This window comes from Cyclopterus lumpus, chromosome 14, assembly GCF_009769545.1.
Source record: "Cyclopterus lumpus isolate fCycLum1 chromosome 14, fCycLum1.pri, whole genome shotgun sequence".
NCBI classification, from domain to species: domain Eukaryota; kingdom Metazoa; phylum Chordata; class Actinopteri; order Perciformes; family Cyclopteridae; genus Cyclopterus; species Cyclopterus lumpus.
In genome coordinates this window covers 9,834,413-9,846,847 of record NC_046979.1, presented here as the reverse complement: position 1 = coordinate 9,846,847, position 12,435 = coordinate 9,834,413, and the positions used below count along the sequence as shown (strand labels likewise).

Below are 12,435 nucleotides of genomic sequence, written 5' to 3'. Positions count from 1 at the left end.
AGTACCAACATATGCTCACCATATTCTTACAGTACTACACTCACCCGTTTGTAATAAAAAAAATTATAGACTAGCATCTTCATAACGCACTGACTCTGGAAGTGCAGCATTTTCAGCGTCAAATTACACATTCCAATGACAACGTAAACAAATATGATGTACACTTATGGTAACTTACACTTTTTCAAATGTCTTCCAGGCTCTTTCCTCACAAGATGAAAGGTCATTTTAAATACTCTATTGACTTGTTTGTGTCCAAACAGCTTCAATGACAAAATGACATATTTTAATAAATAAATAAATATCCTTGGATTTCTTGTGTTTTTATGTTCCATCTTTAATCCTTAATGTTTCTCAGTACATGTAATTTGACAGGCTGAACACCCATCTCTTTGTTTACCTTTTTTACGTCTCCATGCTTACAGTTTGTATTATGTAATAAATACCTGTTTATTATTGAGCTGTAAAGCAAGCCTGTAAGAGACAGTTGCCCACTGTCTGTTTTAAAGCTAGTTCCCCTTGTTTTCTGCTTTTGCCTTGTGTCTACCAACGGTAGAGGAGCTGGCAGGTGTTGCTACACAAGGATTTCTAATCAAAATATCGTCATCCTCACTTTTCTATATATTACAGATTTTTAGTTGTGTTTTGTGTTGCTGGCCAACATTTAATTTCAAGTTGTCTATAATGCTATAATGCTCAGAAACAGTTACTTCCTGTTGGATCTGATCTGTAGGCTACTTGTAGTTTACAGATCGTATTCGGATTTGATTTGGTTTGTAAATATATATTTATGTAGAAATGTGTGTGAATCTGCATGGTATGCTATCCTTTGTTCGTTTTGTGTCTGCCTGTGAAACACGCTGCTCCTTTTGATATGTGTTGTATGAATAAGCTTTATTATTATCAATCACACAATATGTGATTTTAGATTAAACCTTCATTACACAAAATGCGACTAATAGCCAAAAATAGGATTTTATACTTAATGTGGAGTTTGTTGTCAAATCTAAGAGCCAATCAGTTCTCGGATCTGGCGACAGCCAGGCGTTTCCCATCATGCCCTGGGGTCATGCAGTCGGTGGAGAGCAACTGCCTGGCTCTAAAAACTGCAGCCGGCTCGCTCTCGTGAGCTTGTCGTTGACCCCGTGTGCATGACGTCAGAGCAAGTCGGGTCGAGTTGAATACAAATCTAAACGGCATGCATTGTTGACTCTGTGGAGCCTATTGTCAAATCGTTGACTGTTTGACGGCTCTGTGGCAGACATTTTGAGCACTTTATAATCCCTTTTCCCTAAATCAGCATAAGATGCAAACCTTGCCCAAGGGAATTACCCACAATTCATACCAATGTGACGTTAAACACAGGGTTACCAGTGGAAGAAAAAAAAAGGTAAACAAAGAGGACGGCAAATTACATTTACTCAGAAACATTAAGGATTAAAGTTGGAACATTAAACACATGTAGAGATTATATTACATAGATTTATTCATCACATCACAATTTTGTCAATGAAGACAAACAAGAATAAATTGATCAATTTAAATGAGGGAGTAAAAAGGGAGGAATTGTTCAAGGGTTTGCCCGCTAACAACACCTTTGAACAGTACATTATTGACGATACCGTACTGCCTCTCGTACCTTATTGCTTAATTATATTTTTTGACGTTGTCTTGGTAACGTGATATTACTCAGCAAAGTGCTGTCCCATTTGTATTTACACCATTTCAAGCCCTCACAGTCTCTCACACTCAACTATTTACCAGGTGACGTCAGTAAGTCCCTGAGGATTCAGGGTTTAAGGCCTTAGGGGGGGGACATTGGGATTGGGCCTTTGAGCTTTTTATAAACCCTTTTCCGCATTAGATGCAGACTTTGCCCAAGGGAATTACCCACACTTCATTGCAATGTGACGTTAAACATGGGGTAACCAGTGGAAGTATGGAGACGTTAAAAAAAAGAAGGTAAACAAAGAGGACGGAACATAGATGTTCAGCCTGTAACCATAAGACTGAGATGGTGACACATATTGCATTAAATATGAATGCTCACATATTAGGGTTAGGACTATTAGGGGTCCCTTTGGGAAAGTCGATGGGTAGGACGGTGCAGCCCGCTGGTGCCTTTAAAAGATGGGTACACAAACAATATGCCCCTTAAACAGGCCAAGCTCACACTGCAAACCTAGCTGAGGCCTCAGAAATCTTCAGAAGTTTAACGTTAATGCAGCCGCTGAGGTACAATATGTTAACATTGACAAGCTAGCGTTCGTGCTGGCATTAGCTGTAATGGAAACTAGCTGCTAGCTTCTTCAGCTTACTGTACAACTGATTAACTCTACTAATCAATTATAATTACAATACTCTTACTTACCCAGTTCAAATGGTCTGTGTCTCCTCTCTTTTGAGGGTTTAAAGGAGAGGAGACAACAGACGTCTTGTTTGCCTTTGCTCGCTAGCCCAGCACTTCTTCTCCTCCACGCCCAGTCACCTGACAGACCTTAATACATACTGTTAGATGCAGTATACACTCAATTGCGTTGCATACTACTTCCCCAGAACACACCTTGGACTTTAACCCTCTTGCACATGAAACCACTGGGCAGAGGATTGTGGGCCAGAATAGCTAGAAAAGCATGCTGGTTTGCACAGGCCCAATCCCAATTGTCAGGCTGTACACCTATGTGCCATCCTATTTTATTTATTCCACTGCTAATCCTGTGTTTATTGTCATAACACTATGAGATGTGGGTAATTCCCTCAAGTAAAGTCTGCAGAAATGCAGACTTACGGAAAGTGTTCATACAGGGCTCAAAATGTCTGCGGGAGAGCCCTCAAACACTCAACAAACGGCCCTAAATCCTCACGGACTTGGAGGCACGCTCCCGCAGAGTGTGTAGATTGGGAATGAACCTTTGCACCTTTACTGTTTTGGATCAATCTGGGCTGCAGCAGCGGACCAGATACAAATTAGCCATGTAGCTAAATCTGACACATTTACATTACATTGATGTTAATCAATGTGTGCTGCGCTTAAATACAAATACAAATTATTTGAAGTAAAGTAAACTTTGTCAAAGAATGTTTAGCATGAGACATATTTAAGACCATCCATTTATTTTTCAAGACAATGTAAAGTAATTTGTTTTGTGTCTAATCAAAAAATTAAATATATTTGCTAGAATAAAACTTTTTCTCTTATAAAACAGGCAAGTCAAAAACACACAAACATCCGCAAAAACAACAGCCATTCAATGCAACAGCTGGTCTTGGATTTTCTCCAAGTTACAACTGAACACTACTTGAGTAAAAGATACCATGCAAGATATCTATGCCCATCGGCAAACACTGTGCAAACTTGAGGTCGTATCCCATAGCAGAACAGATTCTTGTATCAACTCATTGCAGCCTGTTGGTGTTACACTGTATAGCCAAATGGTGAACATAGTCAAAAATGAATACTGTTTATTCTGCTGCATAGGTTATGTACTATGCATACAAACTCCAGTAAATGATGTTGAAGAGCAGGTAAGCCAGGGGAAATATGACTCTGGAGTAGGAGTCTATCATGTAGCTGTTGCTCATAATGAAGCTGAGGTGTTGCTTCACAGGGTGCTTGCTGCGTAGCCGGGTGCCTTCTGTTGGTCCGGAGACAGTAGAGTTTCGAGACTGGGTGTTCCTCTCTGTGTTCGGGGTGCTGGAGACATCAGGGAAAGGAGTCAGGTCGATGTCATTGTCATGGAAACAGCCATCGAACGCCATAGCCTGGGTGGCATCGAAGGAGTTGGGGATCTGCAGCAGCAGAGGCAGAAGAGGAGAGTTAGCCTGTCCAGATGGTAGGAAATTATTATCCGATTAAAGATTATTTTCTTGGCAAAACAAAAAAACTGAATGAGAGTGACCTTTGCCCTCTTGAGCTTCTTCATCTCCTCCACTGTAGTGAAATAGTTGACAGCAGCGTACTCGATGACAGACAGGAAGACAAACAAGAAGCTTGCCCACAGGTAGATGTCTACAGCTTTGACGTAAGACACCTGTGGCATAGAGGCTGAGACACCAGTGATGATGGTGGACATGGTCAGAACCGTGGTGATGCCTGGATACACAACACATCATGAGTATTAAAATGTTACCTCACAAATAACCTCAAGTGTTTGGATTGATTAAACTTCTACGCAAAATGCAAAAGACATAATGAAATACTCAAGTTGAATGGTAAAAAAAGTTTTTCAATACTGTAACCACCAAGACATTTTAAGGAAAAGTTCAACATTTTGGAGGGAAAAAAAGCATTTTCCCTTTCTTGCTGAGAATTATAAAAGTGGTTTCGATATCTTCTCTTCTAACTGTCTGTAGGAAAGCAAATAAGCTTTCACAAAATGTCAAAGTAATCCTCTAAATAAAACAGAAAACTAGGCTAAGTGATGCTTTTGCACAGATTTTGGATAAAAATATCTGTTACATAGTATTTTTTTTTTATAAATCTGTGAACATGTGTTAAAGACAACACGGTCACGTGGTCTCAGTACCCAGAGAGACACGGGCAGGTACGGCCCTCCTGTCTATCCAAAAAGACACCCAGGACAGCATCACCATCAGCATGGTGGGGAAGTACGTCTGAAGCATGAAGAAGAAGATATGCCTCCTGAGAATGAAGTTAATGTAGAGCCGATTGTACCAACCTGAAACAGAGATAAATGCACAGAAAGTGGAGATGGGGAGCAGAGCATACAGTCATAACAGCGAGCACAAGCAAAAAACAAGAATATAATTCCAGGAAATGTTACAAAAAAACCTGCATAGTATTGTGTAAGTTGTGACTCCAAGAAGATGGACCAACAGGGAGAACCTCAAACTCTGATGAAAAAGTGATTATTTTCTGGGACAACTCTGTCTAGAGCTGAAGTTACATAACAACATCTTAGAGCAGATAGGTCCCCACAAGATTATTTCATGCTGAGAAAAAAATCTCCCTGGTCATACAACTCCAAAATGCTTCAATATTAAAGCATACCACAGAAGAAATATTACATAATATTTGAATACTGTAAATAAAAAAACACATGCTTTCTTACATTCTGATCTTTAAAAAAATGTAGCCATGTAATCTTTAAAACAGATCTTGAAAGGCTGAGGTCAGTTTAATAATGTACTGCCTTGAAATAGAGTGAAGAAGCTATAATGGTTGTGTCTAAAACTAACTAAATAAGGTGTTCATTAGGGAGCTTTGTACGTTTTGTGAGCGTTACCTTTGGTCTGAGGCCGGCTAGTCCCTTACCTCCACTCGTTATGCTAAGCTAGGCTAACCATCTGCTGGCAGGAGCTTTATATTGAGACATGCATACATACATCACATATATACAGGGGGGTTTCTCAAAATCAAGGAAAAATCCTTCAATGGTTGAATTTCAAGGTCGCTACGTATTTGAATCCCTGCCGGAGGACTGTTTCAATGTAAAAAATCCTTCAAAATTCCACAAAGGTCTGAGTCCTTCGTTCAGAGGATTTTCAAGGATGCATGTGTGTATTCTGACTTTGAGAAACACCCACAGTATGAGAGTGAGGCAAATAAGCAAGACAGCGCTCAGACTATTCCTTTAAAAGGGAAAGTGCAGGATGTTACTATCAGTGTTACTGATCCTTTGTTACGGAGTCAATTAGAATTGAGGTGGAAGAGCCCTGAAAAGGGAGGTTGATTTATATTTATTTATTTTGCAGACATTAATTTGAAGCTATAGTCATTATTGTTCTCCCTGTTTGCTGGAGCTACCAGCAGGTGTGAAGGTGAATCAAATATAATGCTGTATTAAATATCTTAAACTTTCCCTTTTTATAAAAGCAGACAGGGTTTTGTCACATTCACTGTATTAAGCTCAAATAAGGAGCTCTCTGGTCGTTCCCAAACCGGGTACAACTCAGAGGGGCCCTTGCGGCTCTAATCTCACATACCAGTACTGCTGTAGAAGGCAAGCCCAAAGGAAGGCTGGAAGTCTTCAATAAAAAACTGAGAGAGCACGATCTCGTCAGTCCTTAATGAATCGTTCCCGTTCTTCCAGTAGAGCATTAGGTCGTTCTCATTGTAAGCATCTTCAAGAGAGGAGAGAGGGACACTTTCACATGTTGCCTCTCTGAGAAGAGTCATGGATGATGTTCTCAGAGGAGAGGAGAGAGCGCACAGAAATGGACCTCCCGACTCTCCCCTGAGATCAGGATCCATGTTTATCCATGTAACAATTTAAGACAGACGGAGAGAGAGAGAGTGAGAGAGAGAGAGATAAAGACAAAGACAAAGAAGCAAGCCAGAAAGACAAAAGATTTCCCACAGAGAATGTAATCCCAACTATTATTAGTTATGACCAAATTCAAGTTCAGAGCAGAATGAAAAACCGAATCCCCAGTAAATCCTGCATCAGGAAAGCAGACATTTATAATGGTCAGAGATTGACCTGATTAGGGATTATGATTTATTTAGTCTTTGCAAAAAGAAGATGGCGATGGTTACTGTGTGTTTTTGAAGTATGGTAATTCACTTAGAGCTGTACAGTGTGTGTTTATGTCCCTATAGGATAACTATCAAAGCTATCCAATAGTATTTTTTAGCATCAAAATAAACAAACTTAAAAAAGAAATGTCCCAACTGTAGTTTGGTACTCACAGCTCTCTAGCTCCAGAGAGCAACTCTGTGTGTCCAGAGGGAAACTACTGAAGTCCATTGAGCAAAGTGCCGTCACAGTGATCCTAAAACACAGCTTACAGTTAAAGAAACACCCACATAAATCAAGCAATTCAGCATCAGCAGCAACTGTGTTTGTAGAACATACTAGAATCATGCTCACATTTATCTTAGTCAAGCAGCCAGTGAGATGTCAAAAAGGCTATAAAAAAAGTGCTGGACTTTTTATAAACAGTTATGATTATAATAATGATGATGATAATAATAATAATACATTTGATTTATATAGCGCTTTTCATAATACTCCAAGACATTTTGCAAACGTTTTAAAAACATCATAACAGAGCTATACAATTAAAACATAGAGCACATAATCACACATTAAAAGCCGTTCTGAAGAGGTGGGTTTTGATTTGAGATTTGAATATGGAAAGGTCAGAACTCATTTGGTCGTGCACTAACTGTGACTGTGCCGATCAGGCTGTGGCTGCGACAAGCTGTTAGGGATGACGCCATATTGTCGACATCTGTTGCTGAAATAAATATGATGAATGCAGTCTGATAGCTTCTCATATGCCTTTCAGGCTCTGCTCGCTAAACCTTGCATTAATACTCCAGTGGATAGTTTTATCTTGGTTGACATCCTTTTCAAAACATTTTAGTAATGTATAACTCCTGACTCACTTAAGTATATTTATATACACAGGTAAGGTTAAAGATATGTACCTTTTTAAAGAAGAAAAGACTACTGATTGTAAATGTAACTTAAAGGGAAGTGGCGTTTTGCATATCCAGACAAGTTAGCAAGCTGTGCACATGGAATTAAAACTAGCAGCAACATGTCTGGTTGTTGCATATAATTATTGATTGAAGGCTTTTACGAGGACACTGACATGTTCTGTTTATGTTTTTTAAATGTCACCACTAAATATGGCCACTCATCAAACTTTAACACTTAGCGTCTATGGCTGCAAGCTGTTAAAGGGTCAGTAAAAACAATGGATTTGCTTATACAGCCGTACTTGGTCTGGTATGACCAGTAGCTTGTGGTTGGTGTCATTGAACTTGAATGAACATAAATAATAAATTTGCTTAATTTCCTGCTCTTCTCTACTTTTTCTCCTGTTACACAACATTTAAACATGTCACAGATAAACATAATGATGTCTTCAAGAAAATTTTTAGAAATAAAGACAAATGCAATGTCCCATGAACCTGCAATTACCATTTACCACAGTGGGCGCCGCTCAGCAGCAAAAGTTAGCCTTGTTTGAATCATTCACTACAAGGTCGTCTCTTCATGAGTAACGTCAAGGACATTTCTTTTTTTACCTGACACTGTAGAGGATATTGCCGTCAGGAAAAACCCTCAGCATGATATTCTCCATGGTCGTGTCATGGATAAAAGAACGCTTCGAGTGGACAAAGAACACGTCTGGAACCCAAATTTTTTTCACGAGACGTGCATCAAAGGTACGACTCTTGTTGCTGCTGGAGGGGAAGGCCAGGCGATCGTCCTGCCAGTAATGCCTCAGGTACAAAGTCATGGTGAAGTCCTGAAAACAAAAGCAACGACAGCAGCTCAAGCCCAGCAGAGAAAAGGGGGACCCTGTATACTGTCTAGACTAGCTGCAGAAATCCCAGAAGCACACACCATGTTTACTTCAGATATGCTGTCAATGCTCTCCACCTGGACGTCGATGCCGACAGGAATAGCCGAACCTGCAAAAGGTCAAACGTTGTAATGGATCAGCTTTGAGCAACAGTCGGATTACATTCATCATGAGCCATACATCTGCACATCTGCCAGAGATGTTCCAGGAGTTTGCGTGTTTCTATATGACATAAACTACATCGTAGAGACAAAAGGTTGGATGAAAGTGAAGCCCCTGATATCATGCTGGTTTCTTAAGCATGACTCATTTGGAGATGCTGTCATCTTCTAATGCTAACTGTATAGCTTCAACATCACTTTGTCAGTTACACACAGCTGTCAGTTCATACGTAACACCTTTGGTGAAGCAGTAATCCTCATCGTCATCTCTACAATTCTGCTGCTGCTCACGTTAAGGAAGGACAGATATGATACTATACAACAAAACACTTGAAGGGTTTATAGATATGTCAAACTTGTAATCAGCTTTTTCATTTTCTGGATGAGCTTTAAGTAACCAAATGGTATTTCACTCTTTCACAGAACTACACATATTGTATTTTTTGAGAAGATAGCTAATCAAAATCTGCAAATACATCACATTATGACACCGCCGTGGCCAACAAAATGTGTAAAAAGTATTTGGTATTGTATTTTTGTCTGCCTTGTAAAGCACTTTGTTATTGCTTGTTTAAAAAGTGCTTTATAGATAACCTTTATCAACCTCAACATGGCCTGCTAGCTTACAGTCTTAAATATTACAATTACACAGATGTGGTGTTTGTGACCAATCAGCTCATAGATCAGGTGAACGCCAGGCTTTTCCCATCATGCCCTGGGCCTTCCAGTTTGTGGAGACTCTAAAAACTGGGGCCTACATGGATATAAATATCCCTTGTGTTACATAGATTACCAAAACATTCGTTCATCAGTTTATGCTTGTTAACTGCCTATCCCAGCATGCATAGAGACAAACAATCACTGTCACTCACAATTCTATCAGTGGGTATTTTGGTTAACTGGAGTAAAGCCACACAAATACTGTAAATACCACCATATTGGACTATTACATATACTGTATGTATGTTGTGTATCTGGTACTTATTTAATCATAAGGCGTCAGAAGATGCGTACTAAACATCCCGTTCTCTCTGTGCCATTATCTAATGAAGGTAAGCACTCAACCATCAGTCTACAATTACAGTAGAGTAGTGAAAAGGGAGGGATTATAACAGACAGGTAGGCCTGTTCATTTTTTACAATGTGAGGTCACCAAGGTTATTGATGGGCATGACACTCTCCATAACCAACAAAGAGTAACTGCAAGTGAAAGGGTCAAAAGCTACAGGATTATAAATGTAACTTGAGGGACTACAAGGAGAAAGGCAGTACGAAACAACTATGTTGATTCTGTTACTGAAGTCAACTCTTCCACTCAAATAACTATCCTTTTAAACAAAAGTCATGTTTGACAAGTGATTAAAAGGTTTTAACAAAGCAAATTATTGACCGCAGATGTATTTAGTGATGTGCATCTAAAACTAATGAGAGGAGCTCATAGAGTTCATACCCCTACAAAAAAGAAAACTATATTGGACCACACACTGATGCAAGCAATGAAGGGTTTTACGAAGCATTCAATCAGAACACCACCACTTTGCTGATTTCGTGAAGGACCTTATGGTTTGCAAAGAAAACATTTTGACATACAGGAAGTCTGTTACAGTCAATTGGCCACATAGCAATATCCCTGCAATGTATGCATGTAGATGGTTTATGTAATGTGCTTTTGTACAAACAATGCATATTGCTTTTTTAGAAGAATAAAAATGGTGATAGTTTCAACTGCTCCTACAGTAACTCAATGGCAGGTGAGAGTCCTTGAGGGTTTGCCATCAGAGAAGACTGTTATTTAGAGCGACTGCTGCAACCTCTGACGAGAGAAAAGCTACCATTGAATTTAAATCATAGTGAAATTGGAAAAAAGGGAAAAAACATTCAGTGTCCGAAGTACCGGGAAATATTATTGGAATGTTATGTGGTTATTCAAATATTTCTGTACACCATTTACTTGAATTAATAGCAATAAAAAAATCGAGATTTGTGCTTTGAGGCTATGAATGTAATTATACACTGTACATACATATTGTACAGTCTAAGATAACAATTACACATTCTAGTTTTAGTGTTTTGAATATCCTCTAACATTGGGCTTTTCCTTTCCCCCCACAGAATTAAGTACGCAGTTCAGATTATTTTATCTGTACTACTGTCTGCAGTCATAGGCTCACACGGCAGACAATCTAGGTCACTGAGGTTTTTCATTTTGGAGGCGTCATACCAAACGACAGCACAGTAACCTACTTTAACCTTACTAAATTACCAGGAAAGCACATGGTTATTAAAATTAATAAACAATATACAAAAGAAAGCCGCAGATGTGGAATTGAATCGATGTACTTTATATAGAGAGATAGATTAGATTTGTGTTTTACCTCCAAATCCAGGCCGCATTGCAAAGTCATGGTCTTCAATCCGAAGCAGCTGCTCAGATTTAATTAGCAGAGACTTGGTGCTGTCCAGCTTTTTCATCTTAAGATCCACTCGCCTGAGAACCAAAGAGAACAAATAACAGCTTAACGTAGAAACTCTCTCTGTTTCTATGTTTCTCTCACGAACACAGACGTACTTGAAGCAGAACTGACATCTGGTCGAGGGAGTTAGTGATGCTTAATTAGACTTGAGCACTCTGATTACAAGCAAAGGCCAACGTTATTTTACTGATATAACATTGTTGTAACTGGGTCAGAGATATTGAGGGGACTCTTTGTGTCTGGCTCTAAAAGCCCCATCTGTATTCACTGAATTCCTAGAAAACCTAAAAAAATTAATGTCTTTGATGTACATTTTTCACTGTTCAATTAAAAAGCACTATGTATTTTAATGATAGGACATGATGAATCATTATGAATATAATTTGACTGTAACAGAATCAACAGAACATCGTTCATCCTCACAGTTTAAATCACCTGCTCTTACTTTTTCATTTCAAATTTTCATTTTCATATTCATAACCATATTTTTGATAACATTGCAAAGTATCATCTGGAGAAGCCATACAAATATAGATTGCTGGGGTTTAAAAGCAACATCAGAAGCAGCTCCACAATTACAACAACGTGTCATATGGGAAATCCCACATTGGCTCACCCTCCGTGCTTTTGTTTGGTGTTCTCTCCGTACTGCTCCTTGTGTCTCCTCTTGTTTGGATAGTGGCTGCTGACAGGCCACAGCCAGGCCAGGCACATCAGTCTAAAGGCCAGGAGGGCTACTCTCATGGTTAAGCTGGGGCTTGGAAGACAAGAGGAACCAAAACGTTCCTCCCACTGCGTCAGTGTCTCGCCCAATGATTGCCACAGCTGTCCCCGTCCTCTACTGGCACGTCCATGTCCCAGCAGCACTCATTGTGCACCACCACGCACACAGCCAGCTACTTCTGCATTATCCTGCTGTTTCATCTCCTCTAACATGGTAAACATCAGTCGGTGCTTAGCTCCAGTGCACAGTCATCCTCCTGGTTGAGTTGTCTTTTCTCTGTGCCATCCCTCTGCTTACGTCTGCGGACAACATGTTGCTCCGACTCCCCACTGTCCCCACCCTCTGATTTACGTAAAACCAAATATCAATTTATTCCTATAATGACAAAGGAATACCATTAATTCCTCTCTAATCTTCTTATCTTTGGTTGGTGAAATCTTTCAGTAACCTACAAACTGGAGGCAACAGTGGGCGGGGAGAGGGATAATACAACCAACAGTTTCATCATCATGCTGACCAGATAAAAAAATAAAAAAAGCCTGTAGCCTACTTTATTACATTGCAGGATTTTCCCTCGAATTGCACACTGTAGTGGTGGGAGGACGGATGACATCCACAGGAGACAGACACAAGCATCTGTCTGGGCTACATCTGCAAACGTTGCACTTATTCACGACAGATGATACGTTTGAAAAAACTGAAGCTTTGAACAGTTTTTCCCCTCATCTAAATATTAGAAAAAAAGGATTACGAGTTGTCGGTGTTGGTACAAATGATACTTTGATCCAATGCA

At 39.6% G+C, this 12,435-nt stretch overlaps 1 protein-coding gene across 1 annotated transcript; it reads right to left on the bottom strand.

Annotated features, from left to right (window-relative positions):
• Positions 1-3,486: 3,486 nt before the first annotated feature.
• On the bottom strand, positions 3,487-11,662 carry gabrr3a (gamma-aminobutyric acid type A receptor subunit rho3a). The gene is made up of 9 exons (XM_034550312.1): positions 11,535-11,662; positions 10,820-10,932; positions 8,325-8,392; positions 8,003-8,226; positions 6,653-6,735; positions 5,947-6,084; positions 4,527-4,679; positions 3,900-4,093; positions 3,487-3,789 (listed from the first exon to the last, which is right to left on the bottom strand). Exons 1-9 carry the CDS (start codon positions 11,660-11,662, stop codon positions 3,487-3,489), a joined length of 1,404 nt encoding a protein of 467 aa, XP_034406203.1.
• Positions 11,663-12,435: the final 773 nt, after the last annotated feature.